At 58.5% G+C, this 25,153-nt stretch overlaps 3 protein-coding genes across 13 annotated transcripts in view; all 3 read right to left on the bottom strand.

The window, feature by feature from the left end:
* Positions 1-1,540: 1,540 nt before the first annotated feature.
* ZDHHC18 (zinc finger DHHC-type palmitoyltransferase 18) lies at positions 1,541-13,438 on the bottom strand. 4 transcript variants are annotated; one of them, XM_056509119.1, is made up of 10 exons: positions 13,132-13,438; positions 11,126-11,286; positions 9,914-10,063; positions 8,345-8,482; positions 7,145-7,193; positions 6,716-6,818; positions 5,455-5,564; positions 4,205-4,304; positions 2,531-2,622; positions 1,541-1,904 (listed from the first exon to the last, which is right to left on the bottom strand). In XM_056509119.1, the coding sequence occupies exons 1-9, from the start codon at positions 13,383-13,385 to the stop codon at positions 2,581-2,583; spliced, it is 1,107 nt and encodes a 368-aa protein (XP_056365094.1). In that variant the 5' UTR covers positions 13,386-13,438; the 3' UTR covers positions 1,541-1,904; positions 2,531-2,580. The 4 variants fall into 4 exon arrangements, with proteins under 4 accessions (XP_056365094.1, XP_056365096.1, XP_056365097.1 ...); XM_056509121.1 differs by having other exon boundaries at positions 11,126-11,211; XM_056509122.1 differs by lacking the exon at positions 8,345-8,482.
* An 828-nt stretch (positions 13,439-14,266) lies between these two features.
* Positions 14,267-20,162, bottom strand: PIGV (phosphatidylinositol glycan anchor biosynthesis class V). Of its 7 annotated transcripts, none has more exons than XM_056509110.1 (5): positions 19,945-20,151; positions 18,444-18,553; positions 16,813-16,966; positions 15,099-16,229; positions 14,267-15,019 (listed from the first exon to the last, which is right to left on the bottom strand). In XM_056509110.1, exons 3-5 carry the CDS (start codon positions 16,897-16,899, stop codon positions 14,723-14,725), a joined length of 1,515 nt encoding a protein of 504 aa, XP_056365085.1. In that variant the 5' UTR covers positions 16,900-16,966; positions 18,444-18,553; positions 19,945-20,151; the 3' UTR covers positions 14,267-14,722. The 7 variants fall into 7 exon arrangements, 6 of the variants coding, with proteins under 6 accessions (XP_056365085.1, XP_056365083.1, XP_056365086.1 ...); XM_056509108.1 differs by having other exon boundaries at positions 16,813-16,970; positions 19,945-20,143; XM_056509111.1 differs by lacking the exon at positions 18,444-18,553 and having other exon boundaries at positions 16,813-16,970; positions 19,945-20,162.
* A 1,775-nt stretch (positions 20,163-21,937) lies between these two features.
* Positions 21,938-25,153, bottom strand: part of ARID1A (AT-rich interaction domain 1A) — a 53,907-nt gene continuing 50,691 nt past the window's right edge. For both annotated transcript variants that reach the window (XM_056509235.1, XM_056509234.1), the window contains exon 20: positions 21,938-24,893. In XM_056509235.1, coding sequence (XP_056365210.1) covers positions 23,169-24,893 — 1,725 coding nt within the window. In that variant the 3' untranslated portion in view covers positions 21,938-23,168. The remainder of the gene's footprint in view (positions 24,894-25,153) is intronic.

The raw sequence follows: 25,153 nt of genomic DNA, 5'->3' as shown, positions 1-25,153 counted from the left end.
TCCGCCCGGCCGAGTCGGGAAAAGGAACTTTGGCTTCCCCAAGGAACGGGGGAGCGGGACACCACGGGACGCTCCAAGAACCCTCCAGGAACTTCCATGGGGCATAAAACCCGCCCCCCACAGAGGGATGGGGGCCACAGGGTCACCTCATTGTACCCAGCCTGCCAAAATTCACCTCCTTCCCTTGGAAAACCACGGGCAGGAATCTCTGGGTAGGTTAACCTGAGCTCAGTCCTTCGGGCAGCAAAACCATAAATTGGGTCTGGGGTCTGCAGTCCCCAGCCCTGGTAAAGGACGCACAGCCTGAGCAGGGTGACCCTGCCCCACCCTGCATTTGGGGAGACCCCGGTGGGATCCCCCTTCGCCAGGAAACCTGTGGGGTGGGGTTGGCTCAGCCTCGGGCCGGCGTCTGTGGCAGCCCCTGCTTTGAGCTGCTGCCAAATTCCGGCTGAGAGGAGGCAAAGCAGGGGAGGGTGAAGGGCAAAGCCCCAAATCCCGGCGCAGGGGCTGTGGGGGAGCTGCACCTTCACCCCACAGAGCACCCGTGGGTGCCCCGAATGGCAGAAGGTGCATCCCAAATCATTCTGCGGTTCTGTGATCACCCCGGGGAGGGGGCGCCCAGCAAACCCCAGCCCTGGGGACGCTGCCAGGGCCAATGCACGTCCCCAGCCCCGTGAGCCGAGGGCGGGCGCGGGCAGGAGCCGCAGGATGCCCGCGGCTGTTCCCAGCGGCACCGCAGGGATGCTCAGAGCCCGTCTAGCCACCCTGCCCAGCCCTGCTGCTCCCCCCGGCCGCGGGGACGCTGCCAGCTCCCAGGACATCAGCGGACACCGCATTTGTCCGAGGGGTGCTCACAGCGCCCCGGGTCCTGCGGGCACTGACTGCTCGTTCTCCCTGCCAGCCTGCACAGGAGGGTGCAGAGCCACGCACGGCTGAGACCGGCCCCAGACTGAGCCACGGCCCAGCTCGGGAAGCTCCTGGCTCCCATCCTCAGGGCTGATGACAAAGCGGTGCCAGTGCTCGGTGCCTTCCCTCAGCTCCCTGCTCGGGCCTGCCCAGGCAGGAGCCGCTCCCCTCCGCCGGCGGAGCAGAGCCAGACACCAGAGTACGGTAAACAGGAGAAACTTTCATTGTGGTACAAAAATAAAAGGCATAAAGAGGTGGTGAATCCTGCAGGGCTGGGGCAGGCCTGGCTGCTCCACTCAGCTCTCAGCCCAGGGCTGGTGCTCGAGCCCCTTCCCCTAAAACCAGACCGTGCTGGGAGGAGGCTGCCAGGGGTAAATAAATAAACTGGCCAGGTAGGAATTCCTGTCGGGAAACTTCTCCAGCACATGGACACAGCTTGGGGGGTTTGGTGCCCCTGGCTGGGCTGGAAATGCTCTGGCATTATCCTGCTCCTTCCAAAATTCCGTCCGGACGCCAACCACAACAATTTCAGCATCTGTGGGAGGAGACATGATACCGGGTGTCCTTTCCAGCTGGTGGCCACAGGAGCCCCTCCAGGGGGTCCTGCAGGGGCTGTGGTTCTTACACTCGGGGCGTCTGTATGGCTTTGAGCTCTGGGGGTGTTTGTTTCCATGGCTTTGAGTTCTGGGAGTGTTTGTCTCTATGGCTTTGAGCTCTCAGGGTGTTTGTTTCCATGGCTTTGAGTTCTGGGGTAGTTTGTCTGTATGGCTTTGAGCTCTCAGGGTGTTTGTTTCCATGGCTTTGAGTTCTGAGGGTGTTCGTTTCCATGGGTTTGAGCTCTCAGGGTGTTTGTTTCCATGGCTTTGAGCTCCGAGCGGCTCCCGGAGCTTTCCCAGCCCCGGGCCGGGCGGGGCGGAGGCGCAGCCCCGGCGAGCCGAGGCACTGGAGGCGGTCCCGGCCGCGGGTCGGTCCCGGAGGAGCCCGAGAGGCTCGGGCTGCTGGCTCCGCCCGCAGCGAGGAGGAGAGGGGAGGAAGAGAGAGAGAGAGGTTAGTACCAGGAGCAGGGCGGAGCAGCCAGGCTCGCTCCAAGGGTGGGACCGGGCTGAGGAAGTGGTTCAGTGCAGGAGGGGACACAGGACACCCCAAGGTGCCCTGAGGGAACTGACCTCGGTCACGGCAGGAGGAACCGGGAGCTGCAGAGGGGCCAGAGGGGTAACCTGAGCCACGGGCAGGGATGGGGGCTCAGAGCTGCCCCAGGGGCCGCAGCTCCCCCCAGACACCGAACCTCTCCTGCCTGGGGCTCCTCACAGCCAGCCCCAGGCTGCAGAACCCTCTGCCATCCCTGGCCCACGTGTCTCACACTGTCCCACACTGTGTCCCCCATGCAGACCAGGTGGCTCCAGCCCATGCTGAGCCCCAGCACAAAGCCAGGGCAAACCAAACCCATCCTCCTCTGGCCAAGCCTTCAGGTGACTCCTCTGGCACCACTGCCCCCATGCCAGGGGGGTTCTGGTGAGATGGATGGGTGAGAACAGCTGGAGGGTGATGGGCTCTGAGCCAGAGCTGACATGCAGTGGAGATGGGTGGCTCGAGTGGTGAGAGGGAGAAGGAAACACTTTCTTACCAGCCAACCCCCAGAAATCAGGGCAAGCATCCGAGGAGGGGTAAATCCCATCAGGCTGTGCAGGAAATGGCAAAGTCCTGGCAGGCATCCTCCTGGGGAAGACACCAGAGGTTATGCACCTCACACCTGCCACGGGGCCAGAGGGGCTGACACAGCTGGGGAGCACAGGGCCCAGCTGGAAAGGACACCGAGGTGACAACAGCCTGAAAATGTGGGACAGCAAATTCCCTTCAATCCATGAGAGTCACAGCAGCATCAGCTGCTGCTCATCCCTCGTGGCAGGAGCTTCCAGGAGTCTCCAGGAGAGGCCTGAGAGTACAGAGTCCAACTGGCACCTGAGAGATGCCAAAACCCGGCACACACCTGCCCTCTTCTGTCTTCAAGGAGGAAAATAATCATCCAAGCAGTTAGCTCTTTAAAAATAGAATTTTATTGAGTAACAAAGGAAACTGGTTTAAATAAAAACAGGAAGGAGTCTGGCCCCTGGTAACCCCCCTCCTCACTGCTCCTCTGCCATCCCCCTGGCACAGGCGCTTGCAGAGTGCAGAGCACGGTGCTGGTGAACTCAGGGGGGCTGGGCTGCCCCCCAAAATGTGCTGCCCTGCCCCAGGCTGAAACTGGTCTGTCTGACCCCAGGAAACATGACAGGCAGCTCAGCACAGTGAGCCTCTGCACAGGACACAAAACGATCCACGTAGAAAAAAGGTCCAACAAATTGTGCAAAAATATCCAGCAGCTTTTAGGAACATGATTCAAGTATTGCTACAAGGTTTGTGACTCTCCCTTCCCCCCAGGGACAGCTGGGTGCAGAGTGGTGCTCATGGAGCAGAGCTGGGATGGCTCCCAGGGCATGGGGACAGCCCTGGGGATGCTGCTGGTCAGGAAACAAACCAAGGGCTGTTCAGAGAGCAGCACCCCCTCACTGCTTCCTCTGCCAAGGGTGTGACCCTCAGGAATTCACACACTTCTCTATTGCCTTTTGGTCTCCCATAGACAGAATACAACCCTGGGAGCTCCAGCTCCCAGTCCTGACCCCCTGTGACCTGCATCTCATGAGAGTCACAGAGCACAGAGTGTTCCCTCTTCCCCATTAGAGGGTCCCCTGACTCGTGTCCTTGCTGCAAAACGTGTCTGGCCAACTGGCAGGGCCAAAACACAGCCCCAGCCAGAAAACAGCACCAGCAGGGACTACCCAGGACATCCTCACTGCCTCCCAGCTGAACAGCCCAGCTTACCAAGGAGAGGGAGAGCTGCTGCAGCTTGAGAGCCAGAGCAGCTCCCAGGGGGCCCAGGGGAACAGGGACACCAGGCACACACCAGCTCCTCCAGCCTAGCCCCAGTAGGATCATTTGTCAGTGCCCACCTCGTTCCCAGCAGGAATCATAGCAATGCTGGAGCTCAGGGCTCTGGCACCCCCCTGCTCCCAGCACCAGCCCAAGGGTCCCACAGGCTGGGCTCTGTCAGGCAAAACCCCTGACAGGCCACTTCACAGTGAAACAAATACACAAAAAGTAATAAATAAATGTAAAAAAAAAAAAAAGAAGGCAACACATGGCTCGAGTCTTTGGCAGCTCTGGGTGCCAGGGCTGTGCCAGGGGAAGGGACTGGCTGGAGCAAGGTGCAGGCACAGCAGGCACTGGGAACATCACAGCACTGCTAGGGAATGCCTCCTACCATGCTGCTGTCAGTTTTGGCTCCAAAGGAAGGGATTTCACTCTTGGGACTGGAGGGGGTCCCCACATCTGGCTGGATAAATCCTCTTCTGTCTATCAAACTGCAAAACAGGAAGGGAAGGGGAGTTCAGGGAACAAAGACTGGAGCTGGGAGCTCACAGGCCACAGGGGAGGCTCCTACCCAGCATGAGCCACAAACCCCATCCCATGAGTCACAGACCCCTGCCATGAGCCACAGACCCCATCCCACGAGCCACAGGGAGCTCTGGGCCACCACAAACCCAAAGGGGAACTGGCCAAAGAGCTTCACAACATAGAATCAACATGAAAGAGGAACAAACTGGAGTAAAAGGCTTTTCTCCTCCCCACAGTCTCCCAGCCTGGTTCCCTGAATGCACAGATTGACCAGCTCTGAATGGCAGCTCTGCATTTTGGCTCTTCTGAACCCACCAAAAAGCCTGGGGACACTTCAGAGGGCAGGGATATGATATCAAATACAAACCACACTTTACTCTGCTGCTCTTACACTGAGTTAGCACCAAGGGCTGCTTCACAGCTCCAAAGTGGATCCTGCAGAGATCCCCATGGCCCAGGACAGGCTGGGAGCTGCAGGCAGCTCCTGAGCTGATGAGGAGCAGAGCAGGGCCTGCCCCTGCCCAACTGCACCATCTTGTGACCAAGCTGCAGCTGTCCTGGGCTCGGGGACACTCCCAGCCAGGGAGGAGCCTTGGGAGGGGACCCTAAGCACTCCTGGTGCTCTCAGGGCTGGTGAGACTGGAATGGCTCTCAGGGCACTGGGGACAGCCCTGGGGACACTCTGCTGGTCAGAAACCCAAAGCAGGGTCCCTGTACTGCTGGAGATCTCCCCTGACTGTCAAAAACATGCCAAGAATCCCAGCACCATGGAATGGTTTGGGACCCTAAAGATCACCTCATTCCAGCCCCTGCCATAGGGACAAGCAGCGCCTGTGCTGGATTGAGCCTCTGCTGCCAAGGGCTTTGCTGCTGCTCTTCCCCTTATCCAACTGCAGGGCTTGTCTTACTCAAGTTCCACAAAACTACAACTGACCCAAATTCATCCAGTTCCAACACAGTTCAGAGTTCCTCAGCCATCTCCAGCCTTTCTTTGCAGAGTGGGAACCTTTCCTGCTCCCCATCAGGGCAGAAGTGTTTGTGCTGCCACAGACCCTGCCAGACCTGCCCTTCCCAAGGCTCCTCTCCAGAGCAGGATGCAGTTCCCAGTGCCCTTACCTGGGATGGAATGGCCCACAGAGCACTGCACAGCAGTTGGTGAGGATGCTTTTATGGCTGTAGGGATTGGCAAACTCCGAGCCCCTCTTGTTTGACCAGGACCCTTTGATCTGCAAAGGATGGGCACAGATTAGGAGGGGCAGGCTGAGAGAGCAGTGACACAGCAATGGAGGTTGGCAGGGCTGGGAGGTTTCTCCCAGAGCACAGGAGGGAGGACACCTGCAGGCACAGGCAGTTCTGCTGAGCTCCCAAGCCGTGCCCTCCCCGACTGTCACTGCCACCACCTGCCACACCAGCCCTGTCCTCCTGCTCCCCTCGAGGTCCCCAAGGCTGGCAGCCCCTCACAGCAGGGCTCAGCTGAACAAACAGCCAGGGGATTCCCAGCCCAGAGGCTCCTCTGTCCCCACCCCAGCAGCTGCAGCTGCCCCCGCTCTGCTCCTGAAACCGGGCGTGGGCAGCTCCACATCTGGCACAGAGGGTGGGCAGCTCCACATCTGGCTCACGCTGCACTCAACCATCACCAGCACATTTCCTCCTCCTGTTCTGCTTCCTCTCCCCAGCTGCAGCACAAGGCTGGAGCCACCAGTGCTGGGTACAAACTGGGAGCTTCACTCCCACAGCCCTGAGCAGCTCTGCCACACCTCTGAGTGAAAGGTGGAGGGGAAAGGGGAAAAAGCAAAACCAAAAGGGATGCAAACACACCTTCTGCAGGGCTGGAAGCTCCCAGCAGGGATTACAGGTACTTCTGGCCAGAAGGGCGAATTTTGATACTGAGGATCAGACAGATCCTGCTTTTCCATACAATCTGCCATACTCAGGGCACTCATTTGGTCCTTGGAGTCTGTGCACACCCCAGATTTGAAGGTAAATCTCATCAGACGTCTGTGCATCGTTTACTAATTAGAGATGAGGAACTGCCAGACACAAAGGGACTGGCCCAGGGTCTCAGAGGAAACCCATGGTTACACAGGATGCTGAATTCAGATCACCCAGCTCACACCCAGATACCCCTCTGGGCCAGCCTTCCTTTTTTAATCTCACCACTCCTAATTTTAAGCAAGGCCACAAACAGACTGGAAAAAACACACACGTGATGGTTCTAACTCAGCCTGAAAGTACAGCCGTGGGCACAGGCTGCTGGCTCTGCACTGGGTGGGCACAGGCAGTAAAACACTGCACTGAGGAGCCAAGAACTGCCTGAAGAGCTGCCCAGGATGGGGCATGGGCAGCCTGGCAGCAGGACAAACAGCCAGGTACTTACATCTTCATTCGTCGTCAGGTTGGAGGCGACTAAGTAAGTGTGAAAACCTGAGAGGCCCAAAATAGACCAGACTGAGAAAAAACAAATCACCAGCTCCAGCACAGTGAAACAAAAGTCAAGGAGGTCTCAAGGAACAAAATCATCCCACAAGGAGAGGCTGAGGACTGTCTGGGGAGGTTTGGGCAAGCTTCCTGCTCCTCACGCTGTTTGCAGGGCTCCACCAAGGCACAGCCTGCTCCAGCTCTTCCCTTTCCACCCAAACTGGCAAATTGGGAAACTTTGTCACCGACCCTAATTCCCAGGTAGCCAGGGGGCTAAATTAATCTGGGGAAAGGACACCAGGGTGACCTGCCAAGAGCTCCTGGCCCTTCTCTGTCAGTGATTAGTGCTGCTGGGCACCCCAAGCAGCTGCTGCCAGCAGAAGGATATCTCGCAGGGGTTGTCTTCAGAGTGGCCAGGAACCCATCCCTCTGAGAGCCTGCAAAGCAAAACACAACAAGGAATGGCAGCCAGCAGGCAGCCCTGCCACTCCAGCCAGCGCTGCACCCCCGGGTTGTGTGGATCTGTCTGTCTGTCTGAGGAACAGCCACAGTCTGGATCATCACAGGAATGTCAGTGCCCAGACACAGCTGAGATGTGGGGCTGGTGGGCAATCACCTTCCCTGCCAGGGACAGGGTGGCTGCACCCCGGCTCATCTGCTCTGAGGAGCAAACCCCGGCTCCGAGGAGCAAACCCCGGCTCTCAAAGCCCCTCTGCAGTGAGGGCTAATCTGGGGCTGCCTCACACCTGGGACCCTTGAACTCCTCAGCTGCTGTAAACCCCCAGATCCTTCCCTCCCCACCCAGAGCCAAGCTGGGGGCAGCAGAGCTGAGCAGTGGGCAGGAGGGCCCTGCAGGGCTGAACTGGGGGCAGCAGGGCTGAGCTGGGGCAGCAGGGCTGAGCTGGGGGCAGCAGGGCTGAGCTGGGGGCAGCAGGGCCCTGCAGGGCTGAACTGGGGGCAGCAGGCCCTGCAGGGCTGAGCTGGGGGCAGCAGGGCTGAGCTGGGGCAGCAGGCCCTGCAGGGCTGAGCAAGGGCAGCAGGGCTGAGCTGGGGCAGCAGGGCCTGCAGGGCTGAGCAGGGGGCAGCAGGGCCCTGCAGGGCTGAGCAGGGGGCAGCAGGGCTGAGCTGGGGCAGCAGGGCCCTGCAGGGCTGAGCTGGGGGCAGCAGGGCTGAGCTGGGGCAGCAGGGCTGAGCTGGGGCAGCAGGGCCCTGCAGGGCTGAGCTGGGGGCAGCAGGGCTGAGCTGGGGGCAGCAGGGCTGAGCTGGGGGCAGCAGGGCCCTGCAGGGCTGAGCTGGGGGCAGCAGGGCTGAGCTGGGGCAGCAGGGCCCTGCAGGGCTGAGCTGGGGGCAGCAGGGCTGAGCTGGGGGCAGCAGGGCTGAGCTGGGGGCAGCAGGGCCCTGCAGGGCTGAGCTGGGGGCAGCAGGGCTGAGCTGGGGGCAGCAGGGCTGAGCTGGGGCAGCAGGGCCCTGCAGGGCTGAGCTGGGGGCAGCAGGGCTGAGCTGGGGCAGCAGGGCTGAGCTGGGGGCAGCAGGGCTGAGCTGGGGGCAGCAGGGCTGAGCTGGGGGCAGCAGGCCCTGCAGGACTCACGCAGGGTGATGTGGGTGACCACGCAGGCGAAGATGAAGGCCGTGAGGAAGGACAGGGACAGGATGAAGGCGTAGAAGTAGCGGTAGTTGCGCTTGCCCACGCAGTTGCCCACCCAGGGGCAGTGGTGATCGAATCTCTCTGGAATAAAGACTCAGGGTGAGGAGGGGTCCCAACACACACAAGTCTGCTCAGCCCCCCAAAATGAGCAGCCACAAACCCACCTTCCCCCTGCCCCCCGAGGACAAAACTTCTCTGCAGAGGCACAAAGCTCCCATAGCTCTGTACCAGCCAGGGCTCAGACAAGGAGGAGCCTGCAGCAAACCCTGTGTTTGTGGAGCAGTGCATTCCACAGAACCCTCCTCCCAAAACCAGGGCAAACAGAGCCATGGATGTGCTGCCCCTTGCCCCGAGCCACTGCGCTAGTGCTGCCTTCCATTTAAATCCAAAGCAGACAGACCATGCAGTATCTTGTTTTATAATCCCTCAGGAGACAAAAAAAGCAATCTGTCCAGGAACACGAGTGACAGGATCAGTGACAGGACCAGAGGGAAAGGCTGGAGCTGTGCCAGGGGAGGGTCAGGGAAAGGTTCTTCCCCCAGAGTGTGCTGGCACAACCCCAGGGCTGCCAGAGCTCTGGGAGCTCTTGGACACTGCTCAGGGATGCACAGTGGGGTTGCTGGGGTGTCTGTGCAGGGCCAGGAGTGGATCAGTGACCCCTGGGGTCCCTCCCAGCCCAGGACACCCTGTCCCTGTCCCCCCCTGCCCCGCTCACCCACGCAGTTGTTGCACACACTGCAGTGCAAGGCACGGTTTTGTCCCTGTCCCCGTGTCCCTGTCCCCGTGTCCCTGTCCCCCCCTGCCCCGCTCACCCACGCAGTTGTCACAGATGCTGCAGTGCGAGCCACGGGTTTGTCTCTGTTCCTTTGTCCCCGTCCCTGTGTCCCTGTCCCTATCCCTGTGTGCCTGTCCCCCAGCCCCGCTCACCCACGCAGTTGTTGCAGACGCTGCAGTGCGAGGCGCGGGTTTGTCCCTGTCCCTTTGTCCCTGTTCTTGTCCCTGTCCCTGTGTCCCCGTCCCTGTGTCCCTGTCCCCCAGCCCCGCTCACCCACGCAGTTGTTGCAGACGCTGCAGTGCGAGGCGCGGGTTTGTCCCTGTCCCTTTGTCCCTGTTCTTGTCCCTGTCCCTGTGTCCCCGTCCCTGTGTCCCTGTCCCTATCCCTGTGTCCCTGTCCCCCAGCCCCGCTCACCCACGCAGTTGTCGCAGACGCTGCAGTGCGAGGCGCGGGTTTGTCCCTGTCCCTGTGTCCCTGTTCTTGTCCCTGTCCCTGTGTCCCTGTCCCTGTGTCCCTGTCCCCCAGCCCCGCTCACCCACGCAGTTGTCGCAGACGCTGCAGTGCGAGGCACGGGTTTGTCCCTGTCCCTGTGTCCCTGTCCCTATCCCTGTGTCCCTGTCCCCCAGCCCCGCTCACCCACGCAGTTGTCGCAGACGCTGCAGTGCGAGGCACGGGTTTGTCCCTGTCCCTGTGTCCCTGTCCCTATCCCTGTGTGCCTGTCCCCCAGCCCCGCTCACCCACGCAGTTGTCGCAGACGCTGCAGTGCGAGGTGCGCGGCGGCCGGAACATCTTGCAGGTGTAGCAGTACTTGAGCTTCACCACGTACTTGTTGATCACCACCTCCATGGTGCGGGCTGGAGGACGGTACGTGGAGCTGCCCATGCTGTCTGCAGGGACAGGGAGGGACATCACACCCTGTGCCACCCTCTGGGCCACCCCCAGCTGCCTCCCACAGCTGCAGCGACTCGTCCCCATCACTGTGGAAGGACAGCAGCAGGTCTCAAGTGCTCCAGCATGGAATTCAACATGTTTGTGTTCATAGCATAAAGAGGATTCCTCCTCCTCCAGGTTTAAATTGAGGATTTTTAGGGGCACTGTAAGTTATATCTCTGTGTGCTGGTACTCTGTTATTCCCTGGGGGCTGGAGACTGCTCCTATACACAGCAATAGCTGGAAACCCCCAGTATCATGTTTGCATGATACTCCTTTTAGTCACTCCCAAAAAAGTACCTTTCCTGCTGTGAGAAATTTTTCAGAAATAGTGATGGTAACAGTGAGCATGTTAAGAGGATAATAAGTAGATTATATTAACAGTAACAGCTGGCACATCAGGCAGCATCTGCAGCCAGATTACTGCTTTAAGCCCTTATAAATAGCAACATGGATCACCACTCTGGGGATATTTAAGAACCATTTTTAAAGTCAGATGTAGAATTACTGCCTTGCATTTGTCTTCAGCGGGACAGATTCAAGCTGCCTCACATCAGCTTTGCTTTTCCAGCCTGTCACATCAACGAGCTCCAGAGCTCCTGGATGCAAACACCTCCTTGGCTGTCCCCAAACCAGCGTGACAGAGCAGTTTTTAGAAGAGGACAAACATCAGGCTGCTCTAAAGAACACCTTGCAGCACAGCAGGCTCAATGGCAAATCACACTGTCAAAAAGCATTAATTATCCTTCAACTCTGCTGCCTGGGACTGAACAGGAACAAAAAGCACCTGAGCTGCTCTGCACATCCTCTCTGAGGCACTGCCTGCTATGCCAGAGGAGCTTGTTGCACCTCTCACCACGACTGGCAAACACTGTCAAGCCTCACAATCTGATACTCTGCATTTTCTCCCCCTGGAAACTCCTTAAGGAGCCAAGACCCATAAAAAGGGGCCTCATAGAGCCTGAAAGGTGCAGAGACACACACAGAGTCCAGCACAGGAGAGGGATCAGAGCTCTCACCAATTCTCTTCTCCAGGTCTGCAGCCTCACTGGGGGTGGCTCTGGGCAGGATCCCTGGGTCTCTGAAGCTTGTCTGGAGCAGGCAGCTGATGACAAAGAAGAAGAGGATGGCGGCGATGATGGGGATGGCCAGGGTCAGGTGACTGGCAAGGAAGGGGCAGCTGTTAAAAGATAAATGAAATGGAATTGTTATCAATCATTGCACAGAGCTGCTGCCAGCTGGGACACCACACCATGAGCTATCACAGGGCAGTGGGCTCAGCAGCCCGGCTGGGGCTGTTCCTGCAGAGATGGGGACTGGTGTGATCACACCAGGGCAGCTGGGGACAGCAGAGGACACAGCCCTGCACACACAGAGCACTGTCCCCTCCTGCAGAGGGCTGATCAGCACCCAGAGCCAGCACAGCATGGGCTGCCCCAGTCCTGAGGGCTGCAGGCAGTGCTCAGGCTCTGCAGCACTCTCAGAGGATTAAGCAACTTTTGTTTCACCTCCCCAGCTCAGCTGTCCAGAACAAAGCAACAAAACCCCTCCAGTGCAAGCCTGAGCCCCTCAGTCATCGATAGAGAGCTCTGTGAAAGGACAGACGTGAGCTTGTCACTCCGTTCCTGGGAGAACCACTCTGCCCCAGTAGGGAACAAGAAATCACAGAAATCATAGAATCCCCAAATGGTTTGGTCTGGACCTTAAAGTCCACCCAAAGCCCTGCCATGGCAGGGACACCTCCCACTGTCCCAGGCTGCCCCAAGCCCTGTCCAGCCTGGCCTTGGCCACTGCCAGAGATCCAGGGGCAACCACAGCTGCTCTGGGCATCCTGTGCCAGATTTTCCAGGTTTTCCCATAGAAACCATGAAGTGCAGACACAGACAAGATGCATTTGCTGTACACCCAGCAAACTGGAGCCTGTGCTACAGAGGCAATCCTACTAAAATAACAACTTGGAGAGCCCCAGGGCATCCTCAAGCACGAGAGAGTGACTCGGCAAGAAGGGAGGCAGAGCAGATGTGCCGTGTCCCCTGCCTGGCCACACAAAGCCGTCCCTGTGCTGAGCTGCCAGGGCACGGATGCTGCTGAGAAAAGGGGGTTTTCCATCGGGATGCTGTGCCTGCTCCCCGCAGCTGCCTGTGCCTTTCAGCTCATCTCACTTCTCAGAACCTCTAATCCCATCAAGCACTTTCATCTCCTCACCAGCAGGCTCGGGCAGCTTTACTCCGAGACTTGCAGGGATAAAAAAAAAAAAAAAAAAAAAAAAAAATAAACAAACAAACAAAAAAAAACCCCCAAAACCCCAGGCTCCCATCCCTCCTGGGACAGAAAAGGAGGCAGGACAGCAGAACCCTCCCTCCAAGGTGTCAGGAAGGCACGGTGCCTGCCCAGCTCCCCGGTCAGCACAGGACACACCGGGATGCTCCTGGCTGTCCCTCCCTCGGGCTGCACAGCAGCGAGCGCCTCTGGAGCAGCTTCCCAAAGGAAAGGGGACTGGGCAGATGCTGCTCCTTCTTCCCCAGACTCCGAGCTCCAGATCCTCGAGGTGGGACGCCCAAGGTTTCAGCCGAAGGTTTTAGAAGAAATGCTGTTCCTAGACCCCAGGATGGACAAAGCCACGAACCTTGGGGACTTCCCGGGTACAATTTTGGGCCAATTCTCTTCTTGGGAGCAAAAGGAGAGACTTGGGGGCTGCATTTAGGGGCCAGGGGGGCACCCTCAGTGGATGTTAAACCCCTCCCTGGGGCCAGACTGAGCAAGCAAGGTGCAGAACAACCCCTACCCTCAAATACACACCTGGGGATGGGGCAGTCTAGGGGCTGTACCGTGGGGAGAAGGGACAGCGGGGACCCGCGGGGAGACGGTGACCCCCAGCCCACCTCCCTCCCAGCACGGGGGCCAGCGTGGGGCGCCAGCTAGCCCCGTTAGCCCAGCTAGCCCCGCTCCCCCAGGGCAGGCCCTGCGGAGGGAACAGGCGCTGCTCGCAGCACCCGAGGCTCCGAACCCGCGGCCCCGGACTCACTCGAAGGCGAAGAAGAGGCCGCTGGTGGCCAGGATGAGGCCGAGCGTGAGGGCGAAGACGCCGCTGTGCCGCGCCAGCATCAGGCGGCCGCCGCAGTAGAAGCGGTTGCGGCCCGGGAACACCTCCCACTTCCTGCGGGGCCGCTGTGCCGCTCCGGGCCCCGCCGGCGGCGGCGACGGCGACAGCGACCCGCCCGGGCCCGGGCCTGCGGCCGCTGCTCCGGGCGGGATCTGCCGATACTCGCAGTCCTTCATGGCCCCGCCGCGGCGCCCGGAGCCCCGGCCGCGATCCCCGCCCCGATCGCCGCTGGTCCCGCCTCGTTCCCCGGCCCCGCCCCGATCACCGCCGGCACCGCCCCGATCACCGTCGGCCCCGCCCCGATCGCCGCCGGCCCCGCCCCGTTCCCCGGCCCCGCCTCGCGCACAGCGCCCCCTGGCGGCTGCCGCCACAGCGGCCCGGCGCCGATCCCCGAGGCAGAACGGAGCCTTTTCCCGTGACACAAACTCACCCTCCCGGTTTCCTGGTGTGGGTTTGCAGGAGGCGCTGGACGCTCCAAGGGCAGCCGGGGTTCAAGGTGGTGGCAGCTGGGGTCTGGGGGAAATCCCGACCCCAAAACACCGACCCCAAAGCGCCGCCCCAAACCCTGACACCTCCCTCGGCCCCACCCCCAGCCCTGACCCCGCCCCCGGAACAGCGATGGCGTCACGGAACAACGCCCTTCGGACCACGTGGATACGTATGTCACGTGATCCGAAAGGCACATGACACAGCATTGACACGTGATCACCCAGAGTCACGGGGGGGGTGTCACGTCCCGTGCCACGTGACCCCGTGCCACGCGGTACCGCCCCCCGGCCACGTGACCCCTCGGCATCCCGCGGTACTGACCCACGCCCACGTGACCACCTACTCTGTCACGTGACGTTACACCGATGCACGTGACCACCTCCGGGATCACGTGGCCTCTCTCGCGGGGCACGTGACCCCCGGCACCACGCCCTCACCGTGGCGTCGCTCGCCCCGCCCCTCAGCGCCGCGGTGTCACTAGGCCCCGCCCCCCCGCCCCCGCCCCCGCCGCGGTCCCGATCCCGATCCCCGGCCCGGCCCGGCAGTGCGGGCGGTGCCGCCGCTCCGGTACCTTCCACTCGTTTATTGGGGTCGTGCATGTGCCCACAGCCCCGCCGTGTTCCTGCCCAGCCCGGCTCGGAGCCCGGAACCCGCACTCGGAGCCAAAACAGTCTGAGAGCTCAGGGCAGCTGCAGCCTCCCCACAACACGTCCCAGGGAATCCCCGAATCCATCACGGGATCCTGCCACATCTGCGCCTGCCATAACCTCCGCCAGGAGATGCAGGAACCGAGCTGCACTCCCCGTCCCAGCAGCTGATGGGAATTTTGGCGTTCAGCGAGGCCAGCTGAACGGGGCAGGACGCTGCAGCATCACCCCGCAGAGAACACCCCGTCTTGGACATGGAGCAACCCCTTTGTAACTGCAACAGCAGCGCCGTCACAGCCTCCTCAGGCTTCCAGAGCAGCTGAGATTCAGTCCTGAGCAGAGCTCCTGTCCAGGCTGGCCTGTGCCAGCACACCCCACTACGTCCACGGGAAGAAGTTGCAGTGCAGGATCAGCCCCAGCAGCCAGTAGCCTAGGAAGAAGCCCAGGATGCTCTTGCTGAGCGGGGTAAGCGATCGCCAGTTCAGCAGCAGGGTTACAACAGGGTTATCCGAGGTCCCTTTCCCACAAGAACTGGCAGATTTACCCAGAAGAGGCTTCCCAGATTTTGGGTTATCAGTCCCTGTGCTCTGCAGTAAAGGCTCGTGTTCCTGAAGCAGGTAAGCTGGGAACCAGTACAGGATGGGAGAGGAGGAGCCAAGGAACCGGGTCAGCACCTGGGGACGAGAGGCAGAGGAGAAATCACCCCAAGTGCTGTCACTGTCCCGGCCCCACAAGGAATCCCCCGTGTCCTACCTGCACGTGCATGCAGGAGAACCCAAACAGCAGCAGGGCCGTGCTGTGCACCACGTACACGAAGGCAGCAGGGCCACAAAATCCATCTCTGGCCTTGCCCCTCTCTTCAGTCTTCCTCCTCTCTAGACCAAGAGTCAGGCAGTGCCGGGGGTTTGTGCTGACGTAGGTCCAGGCAGCCCACGAGCACAGAAGGGTGACAGGCAGAGCAAGCAAGAAATTTGGGATCTGTCTGAGCTCAAAGTACCTCAGAAAGCCCACGTTCCAGTAAGTGTCCTGGATATAGGAATAGACCACAGGGAAGCGCTGGGAGCACCAGGGGGGCTCAGCCCCAGTCGTGCCTGCCACACGATAGCCCTTGTCCCGTGCCAGCTGCAGCAGCGGCTTGGGAACACTCTGAGCCAGGCCCGTGCCAGGGCTGCAGAACCTCACGTAGGCATAGTACTGAAACAAAACAAAAGGCAGAAAAATCCCAGCACACATCAGGGCTGCTGAAGATGCCAGGCTGAGGAGCTGCTTCCACAGCAAGGGTGCTGATCCCCCCTGCAGCTGGAGGGCAAAGCGCCTGGCACGGGAGTAGAGGACGAAGCCGGCGTTGACGAGCCCGTTGGCACGGGCAGCAGCAGCCAGCGAGAAGAGCAGCCCGCTGAGGCAGTCCTGCCCCTTCTCCAGCCGCCACATGGCGCTGAAGGCCAGGCAGGCGAAGGTGCTCTCCGAGTAGGCGGCCGCCAGGAACACACCGGCGGGGCTGAGGGAGAAGAGCAGCGCGGCCAGGAAGGCCTGGCGCCGGTCCCGCAGCACGGCCCGGCCCAGCCCCAGCAGCGCCACTGCTGCCAGCGCCGCCAGCACCGCGTTCAGCAGCGCGGCCGAGAGCAGCAGGCGGCTGCGGGGCCGCAGCGGCAGCGGCAGCAGCGCGGCCACCAGGCGCAGGCTGAGCGGAAAGAGCGGCAGGAAGGCGCAGTTGTGCTCCAGCAGGTAGCCGTGCTCGGCGATGAAGAGGAAATGCTCGCCGTCCCAGCGCGCCAGCCCGCCCAGCAGCCGCTCCAGCAGCGCGTCCCACGCGCCCGGAGCGCCCAGGCGAGGAGGGGAGAAGGCGTCAGCAGCATGGTCCGGGATCAGCAGGTTAAACACAGCCTGGAAAACGAGAGAGGGATGCTGGCTCGGCACTGGTACCCAGAGCTCCTGGGGGTCAAACAAAGGGTGAGGCCAGAGCCCCCCAGGGCTGTGTGTAAATGCCCACGAGGTTGCGAAAAAGTGCAAACACAACTTTTTGGGGTATCTGAAGAGAATAACATTCTGGGACAGATCCAGCATGAATCCCTGCAGAACTGGCCAGGGAGAGCTGCTCAGGGCTGGGACTGGGCTCTGGGCTGGCTGTCACAGCCAAGCTCTCCCATGCTCATAGCAGGATGTCTCTGGAATTCACACTTGGGTGGAATGTACAGGGGGAGATTATTGTTCCTTTTCTATGGATAAAGAAAACTTTGACACTTTGAACCAAACCAGCCTCTAACAGCAGCAGCGTGAAAACACAGCAGGTTACAAGGAAATTTATGCAATTCTACTTCACTGCAACCTGTCAGTAAAGCCCATGGCTGCAGACAGTCTGTTGGCTCTCCAGAGATGACTTCCCCATTGAGCAGGTGCAGCTCATGGAGCAGCAAAGGGAGGAGCAGCAAAGCCCAGCAGAGCCTCTCTGGCTGGAGGACAGACTTGCCTGCAGCAGCAGCGCCAGGGCCCGGCAGCGCAGGGAGAAGCACACGACCTCGCGGAGCTGGGGGTCTGCCCTGCTCCACAGCTCCATCCCACACTCAGGAACCACCTCAGGAGGTCACCGGCGCCAGGGGAATTCTCCTTCCAGTTTGGGAAACCTGGCTTGGTAAACACAGAGGACAAAGAGATTTCTGGCTTCAGCCTCATTTGTGAATTTTGCGCCTTTATTTACTGCCAGGCATTTGAAAGGGTGCAAGTCTCAGTGAACAAGAAAGTCACTTATGGAAGAGATCTTGGATCTGGGAGATGATGCAGAGACCTCTTTGATACTGTTCCTGTTAAAAAAAAATAAAATCCCTGAGTTCTTTACCTTGGCCAAGACACTGAGGGAGAGAGGTTACAGTGTGTTCTCTGACCCCACTCCTCACCAGACTGGAGAAATTCCTGGAGCAGAGAGGCTGCTCCAGCAGCTGGAGCCAGGGCTGAGCCAAGCATCCTCACACACATCCACTCCCAATGCACTGAATGGCATTTAAGCCTCTTTTTCTTGGAATGGAGACAGAACTCATGTGGACTTAGAGTGTAACCCCCGTGTAAGCAACTGCTGAGTGGGGTAGCCAGGAGCTCCCTCCTCTCTCCTGCTTCCAGGGAAGCCAAGAATGGATTTACTCAGCTGGCTCCATAGCACCAGCTCTGCCAGAGCAGGGTGGAATTCAGGCACACAGCTCCCTCCAGCACAGGCAGCACGGGCAGGGCACAAACCCTCTGCCACTCCACCCTCACCACCTCCAATTTTGAAGTATTTTGCCCTCCTGGCACCTGCTGCTGGGCACACTGCACATGCTGAGGTCACCTCCTCCCTGCAAACCTCGCCTGAGGGATTTAAACCTCTCTCTGGAGCCTCCCCAGGTTAGTGTCTGCATGCCCCAGCTCTGAGACCCTGGCCCCGAGCCACGGGAGGTGGGCAGGATCTGCCATGCAGCTCTTTAAGATAAAACATTTCTTCCGCTGGCTCCCCAGCCACCAACTGCTTTTCAGTCTGAGAAACACACGGCCCACAGCTCACCAGGTCCCAGTGACACCACATCCTGCCCTTTTCTCTGCTCCAGCACTCTGTAACACACAGAGATCCCCAGATCGAGCACTCCACAACCTAAAATCTGAGATTTCCCTATTGCCATTGTTGAGAAAAAACCCTCCCAGGCTGGAACTGCATGAGAGGGCAGAGAGCAAATCATCAGCAAGGCAAAAACCAAGATCCAAACTGGCTCACTGACAACTCCAAGCCCCAACCACAGGGTTATGCTTCCTATTTAACCACAAATAAAAGTTTTGGGGTTGCTCCTATTCCCCTTGTGCTCTTCAGCACTCACAAAGCAACTGGTGGGAGGCACATTCTCCTGCATCACGAAGCTGTGACGTTATTTTAAGCGAGGGGACACTTCAACCCAGCTGTAAACTCTTTTAAAGCACATTCACAGCTGCAAATCCTATTAAAGCACAGCGGCAGAAATGGTCCCGGCACTTTAAATATAGTTTTTTTCAAAAAGCAGAGAAAAAGCCTCGCCTGAATGTGCCAAGAGAGCTCAAAGCAAACAGCTTTAAAAAGCCTGTTCCTGTCACGACGCAGCACACCTTGTGACAGAGCAAAGCCATCAAAAGAGCTGCAGCCCACAAGCCCCATTTGGATCCAGAACGCAGCATCGGGAATGGCTCTGCCCCAAAAATCCTGGGGGAAAGAGCACCTGCACCAACAAAAAAAGGAGAGGGAGAAGGGTGTTAAAAATATTCCAGCAGAAAAAGATGCAAAGTCTTAATTACAGACATTTATCTCTCCGGGTTCTGTGCTTCCCTCTGCTCTCAGCTGTGAATCAGTCGGGAAGCGGCGTGAGGAGGGGATGGGGATGGAGCAGGGACAGAGCCGGGGACGGGGATGGAGCAGGGACAGAGCCGGGGAGGGGGATGGAGCTGGGACAGAGCTGGGAAAGGGGATGGAGCAGGGACAGAGCCGGGGACGGGGATGGAGCTGGGACAGAGCTGGGAAAGGGGATGGAGCAGGGACAGAGCCGGGGAGGGGGATGGAGCTGGGACAGAGCCGGGGACGGGGATGGAGCAGGGACAGAGCCGGGGAGGGGGATGGAGCTGGGACAGAGCTGGGAAAGGGGATGGAGCAGGGACAGAGCCGGGGAGGGGGATGGAGCTGGGACAGAGCCGGGAAAGGGGATGGAGCAGGGACAGAGCCGGGGACGGGGATGGAGCTGGGACAGAGCCGGGAAAGGGGATGGAGCAGGGACAGAGCCGGGGACGGGGATGGAGCTGGGACAGAGCCGGGAAAGGGGATGGAGCTGGGACAGAGCCGGGAAAGGGGATGGAGCTGGGACAGAGCCGGGGAAGGAGCAGTGCGGGGCAGGGACCAGCCGGGGGCAGCAGCCGCTCGCCACAGCGGCATTTCCCTCGCCACGGCCGGCAGCGAGGGACCCTGCCCCAGCACCCCTGCCACCTCTCCAGCCTGCTGCGAGACTCAGTAGACGCTCCAGACGTGTTTTAAAACCTCTTCTAAGCAGGGTGCCCAAGGAACGCAGCAGGATTTTGGAAATCCCGTTTGCCTGGTGCCGTTTCTGTGGGCTGGGAGCTCTCAGCCATCTCTCCTGCCCGGTTTCAGCTGCTGGTGCAGAGGCTGCAGCTCCAGCAGTGCTTCCCTTGGCTCTGGATGCAAACAGGAGCGGTTTTATCTCTGGAAACAGCTCAGGGTGAACTAAACCTGCTCTGGATCAGAACACAGCCAGAGCCGCCGCGGCCGCACGGGGTGCCCACACGGGCAGAGTTTTGCCCTCCGAGACAGGGCAAGCTGCGGTGTGCAGAGGCTGGGCAGTGCTGAAGCGCACGGGGGGTTTCCGGGATTAGGATATTCCCGGGGTTAGGAGATTCCCGGGATTAGGGACCGGTGCGCTGAGGAGCGGCTGGACACTGGAGGGCCCTGAGCACTCGGGGCTGTCCCGGGGCTCTCCCCAACCCCTCCGGTATCGCTCCCGGTTCCAGCCAGGCCTGGCAGCGCTGCCCGGGGACACCAACCCTGCCCGACCCCGCGCCTGACCCGGGCGAGGCCTCCCGGCGGCCGGGCCCCTCCAGGCCTCACCGTGCGGCTCCTGCCGGGCCCGGGGCCGGACCGAGGGCGGCGGGACAGCCCGGCTGCGATCCCGGCTGCGGTCCCGGGATGCCGGCTCTGATCCCGGCCTTGATCCCGATCCCGATCCCGGTGCCGGTCCCGGTGCCGCAGCGCCCCCTTGCGGAGGAATGCGGGAATAAGGCCCCGTCCCCTCCCCGCAGCGCGCGGCTCCCCGGCCCCGCCCACTCCCCGCAGCGCGCGCAACTTCCGGTCACGCCCTTCCCTGCGTCACGCGGCGGCGGCGTGCGCGTGTGGGGCAGGGAAGGGGCGGGCGGCGCCATCTTTGTTGAGGGCGGGCGGGAACCAGGGCACCGGGACCGGGGAGCGGGGAGAGGGGCCGGGGCCGAGTGCGGCTAGCGGGACCCGCGGCGGGCAGAGCTGCGCCCTGCGGCATTGTCGGGAGAACCAGGTCCCGCTGTCCCCAGCCCCACGCCCAGGGCTGCTGGAAGGCAAATCCTTCGTGCTTTGCACTGAGTCACTCCATTCCTAGAGGAGTGTATTAAACCGACCTCTCTGCCCTTCCCCATTTCTGCCAGCAAAGGAGAAAACTTGAGTTCACCGCAGGCCAGATCCCTGATGGAAACCTCGGGCTCTGCTCAGATCCACCCTGGGACGGAGCAGAAACCAGGGCTGCTGAGCCCTTATGGAACTCCCCGAGCACTTTTCATCGGGCATCAGGCAGAAGAATTCACATTTGCTTTGCTGGCAAAGAACGGGGAACAGCAGAATGACTGGGGTCCAAAAGGTGTCTCAAGGAGTTCTTGGAATGGAAGGATTTGGGTACAAAGCAGGCCCAAAGTATCAAGGATTTGAGCTCCAAGCTGCCAAGGTCGGAGGTCAGGTGCGGCCAAACCGGGAACACTGTTCTCATTTTACTCATTTGTCATCTCTTGATTTCCACTGTTTTAGAAGTGCACAGGGGCTGTGTCTGTGCACACATCCCCTTAGATCAACTGGGTGGATAATTCTGGTAAAATGCGTTTTCAGAAGCACTCCTGCCTCTCCTCTCCCTCCCAAACGTGGCACTGACTCCAGACTAAATTCACACAGGAAAAGCTGCTGACGTTTACCTGCTTCCAGTTCATTGATGGCTTCTTTCTGTTCAGGAAAAGCAGCAGAACTTCCACATCCATTCCATCAGGTGAAACAACTCCTGGAACACAGAACTGAATTGTCAGGGAAGTTGGGTTTGCTCTGACAGTGTGGCAGTCCAGCAGAATCCTGGTCTCACACTCGCTTCCCAGCGTTTTCTAAAGCCAAGGAAGCCCAGCACCATTCCTGCCTTTTGAGCAATCCATTTGAAGGACTCTCCTGCCAGGAAGAGCTCCCACCATTCCTGCTGACAGGCAAGACTTTTCAGGAAAAAGACTCTGATTTCAGCACAATCACTCCCAGGAATCTGAAGTCTGAGGAATGAAGGCTCTGGGAACTGAGAGCTCCCGAGGAGAGAGCTGGGAAGATAAAACAAGGGTAATTTTTGAACAAAAATGACGTTTGCCTTTTTTTAAAAAAGCTGCTTTTTCTTTAATGAGCTCGGAGCAGTTCTAGCTACCCTACTTGCAGTATCCACTGAGGAAAGAGCCTGGGGCTAAATGAAATGCCCTGCAAACATGCAGCTGAAGGGGCTGTGAGCTCTGTCTGCTGGAAAGCCCCGGCCTCCGGGGAAGTCAAGAGTCCATGCCACGATCCGGAGAAAATGTGAAAAATGCGAGGGGAATGAAAATTTTCCGTTTTACAGAGCTGGGAGGGAACTGCCTCCCTTCCCAGCAAGGCCCTTCCTTCCCTGGCAGCCACAGCTTCACCTCATGCTACAAATCCTGAGCCCAGGCAGCTCCTAAGGAAAAAATTCCAGCAGGGAAAGCAAAGTCAGAGCAAAAAGCAAAGTCAGAGTCCTGAGCAGGGCAGGCCTTGGGCATCACCTGGCAGCACTGAACTGCCAATAAAAAAAACCCTTACAAACATCTTACCAAGATTTAATGTACATTTATTCTTAACACGTGGAACATATAGTATAAAGATTTCATACTGAATAAATGATATTCATTAAGCCAAAAAAGGAAAAAAGGGAGGAATTTACATCAAGTTTTTAGCTACATCGTCTGAAATACAAATATGCAGAATTCATCACTGAAAAATCTCAATTGTGTTTCTTCATCAGGAACTTCAACTGAACCTAGAACTTTTTCACACCTCGATTAGAAAGAAAACAAAAACAGGAAAAAATAAACTATAAGTTGATTGGCTGCTGAGACAGCAATGACTTTATACACAGAGACCTGTACAGCATCCTCCAGGGAGGGATGTCTGGCAAGAGATTAAATAATTGTGTCTCGCTTTTGCAGGTCATCAACTCGTTAACTCGTCATACTATAAAGGGTGGGAGGGGACAAAACTGCAGGAGTCTCAGGGTATGTGCAATGTACAACGTCATATATATATACACACGTGGCAGCGCTGGGCTGCAGCTAAAGGTTAAAACCAGTTCTAAGAGGTGATCTCAGGGTTATTCATACAATCAAGGAGGAAGAGAGAAAGAGGTCAGGGTGTTGTAGGTTCACACATTATACTTTGGGGGAAAAGCCTTTTTTTCTCCTCAACATTAACTAAAAACATTTTTAAAAACTACAGCTTGCTGCTGATCCAGCGTTTTTTTCTTTTTTTTTTAAATCCATGTGAGACATTATTACAGTATGTTTACAGTTTAAGGTGTACAGTACATGGAGTTCTACACGCTACTGCACAGGCCTCCCTTGGACAAGGTCTGTTCACAACTGGTAACTTCTTGGTTCCTGCAAGATTGTGAATGTACAACGATAAACCACACAGAGTTCAGCAGTCACTTTTTGTCCTTCAGAGTTTACCATTAAAAACAGTTATGAAAGTGGTGCCTGTCAATGGGATAACACGGCAAGTCGTCTTTCCCCAAACTCACTGTAAACGACAGTAACTTTGGTTAAAATAAAAAAAGTCTTCTATGTAGACAGAACTTTGTCTCCTTTAATAAGGGATTCAGGACAAATTTGAAGGGCAGGGAAGGGGGAGAGGGGCCGGGGACATCCTTCCCCGAGGGAGAAGCAGGACAGCGCAGGGCAGACAGTGGATTCTGAGGTGGTTTTGCATAAATAAAGGGCAACAGTCAGTTTCTAAGTTCTCCACTCACGCACACGCACACGGGGGCTCGGATCCCACAGCTGTCATGACTGGCCAATTAAAAACAGTACATCACAAATAACTTGTGAAACCAAAGAGTTCATCAAAGGCGACACAGAGATGTCCAAGAGCCGCGACTCGTACAAGGTGAACTCCGAGTGGTTCTCGTCCACCTTGGCCAGGGCCAGCAGCGCGCGGGCGGCACGGCGCATCATGTCCACGCTGGTGGCCTCGAAAGGAGGGCTCTGCATGTGCATCAGCCCCGCCTGGCTCTGCTGGAACTGCGTGGCTGCCAGGCTGTCCTCCAGGAAGCCCAGCAGGTTGCCGATGCTGCCCTTCTGCACGGCGATGGCTCTGGCGGCCAGGCTGTCCCCCTGCGCCAGGTTGGCCAGCAGCACCACGGCCATCTCCCGGCACACCGGGTTCTTTCTGTCACTGAGGAACCGCACCATGGTGCTGTACAGCTTCTCCAAGCGGCTGAAGGGCGGCGTGGCGAGGATCAAATCCACGTTGTTGTCCTGGATGCTGAGTTTGCTGAGTGTTTCCAAAACCAGTCTCTGAGGGGAGAGGACAGCGTTGGGCCCCAGTGTCGGGAAGGGATCCTGGGCCTCTGCTGAGGGACACACTGCCCAGTGGAGGAGTCCATCCAGGATAGGCAAACAGATGCTTTCCGGGTAAGGGGAGAGGTCCAGCTGCCCAGAAATGTTGGCCAACGTGACCAGTGTGTTTTCACGCAGCATCTCCAAACAGTCCCACCACCACTCCACCTTGTTGCAGCTCACCCCTTGGTCCTGCTCCTCCTCCTTCTCGTAGGTCAGGGGGGCCTGTTTGCGTTCTGGATGCTTGTGGTGTAGGAGGATCAGTTTCCCTAGAATCAGCAGCAGCCCGGGGTGTTTGGACATTTCAAAGTCATTGCCTGGCACAAACGATAAACTCCTGATGATGTTGGAGACGCAGATGCAGCGCTTGGCCAGAGAGTCCTGCCAGTCCAGAAGGGTGCAGAGCGGCGTCTCGTCCTTACTGTGGGGTTCATCCTCCAGGATTTTTATATTTCTGTGGCTCTGAGCTGGGCTGATAACAAAGGGAAACTTGCTGCTCTCCTTCGACGTTTCCAAAGCCTTGACCTCCTCCTCGTCCCCTGCCAGGGAGCCCGGGCGTGCCGACAGCATGTCATCCATGGTGGCCGTTATCCTCTTCTCCGAGGAGCTGTCGGGAGCAGGGGCCTCCCCTTCCCTGGGGCTCGGGGCGCTCTCAGCTGCTGAGCGTTTCCTCAGGGCAGAGGAGCAGGAAGCTCGTTTGTGAGGCAAGGGCAGCTCGCTCTTGCTCTCGAAGTGTGTCTGGATGTGCTCGGTGGTGTCGCCGCCGCCGATGCGCCAGTGCAGGAGCCCGCTGTCGAACTCCTGCACCCGCCCCAGCTTGTCCGAGTAATCCACCACGAAGGGGTCGTTCTTCTGCACCACCTTCACTGGAAGCTTGTCAAATTTACTCACTAGCTTCTCCTCGCTGCTCTCTAGAGGTACTTTGTCCTTGCTCGAAAATGCAGCCTCCTCCTCTTCCTCATCCTCCTCTTCCTCCTCACAGTTCAGGCTCCGTGGCTCGTCGTCCTCCTCCCCTTCTTCAGGGGAGGAAGCTGAGGATTTGCAGAACCTTTCAGGATCTAATAGTGTTCTTTGCCCTGGGTCTCCTACCTCGTATTCCTTCAGGATTCCAAAGATCTCGATCAGGCAGCGCCGGAAATATTCCACCAAGAGTTCCAGCAAGCCTGGCAGCTACAGGGGGGAGAAAAACGGGAGGGGAACAGCCATCAGAAAACAACTCAGGCCAATGCATACAGGGCAGAGAGTTTAAGCAGTGCTGGCAGTTAATGGTGCTTCTTGTGCTGGCAATAACTGGTGCAGAAGTGACGTTTTTGTCCTCTGAGAAAAGGGACAAAAGCAGACACTGGCTGTCAGTATCCAAACTGCCCCCCTGCACACACCCTGTGCTCTGGGCTCTGTCTCCTCCCTGGCTGACCCCCAGGGAGAGCCTC

Source organism: Oenanthe melanoleuca, chromosome 23, assembly GCF_029582105.1.
Source record: "Oenanthe melanoleuca isolate GR-GAL-2019-014 chromosome 23, OMel1.0, whole genome shotgun sequence".
NCBI classification, from domain to species: domain Eukaryota; kingdom Metazoa; phylum Chordata; class Aves; order Passeriformes; family Muscicapidae; genus Oenanthe; species Oenanthe melanoleuca.
Note: the sequence above shows the minus strand (reverse complement) of the source record. Positions and strands in the feature narration are given on the sequence as shown.

Excerpts from the sequence above, each read along its gene's own strand:
- ZDHHC18 (XM_056509119.1), bottom strand. The coding sequence starts at position 13,385 with ATGAAGGACTGCGAGTATCGGCAGATCCCGCCCGGAGCAGCGGCCGCA. Across the intron at positions 10,064-11,125 it reads AGACCTGGAGAAGAGAATTG|ACAGCATGGGCAGCTCCACG; the intron begins GTGAGAGCTCTG and ends CTGTCCCTGCAG. Across the intron at positions 8,483-9,913 it reads CGTCTGCGACAACTGCGTGG|AGAGATTCGATCACCACTGC; the intron begins GTGAGCGGGGCT and ends TCTTTATTCCAG.
- PIGV (XM_056509106.1), bottom strand. The coding sequence starts at position 16,409 with ATGCTGGATCTGTCCCAGAATGTTATTCTCTTCAGATACCCCAAAAAG. Across the intron at positions 15,020-15,098 it reads TCTCCTGCATGCACGTGCAG|GTGCTGACCCGGTTCCTTGG; the intron begins GTAGGACACGGG and ends TCTCGTCCCCAG.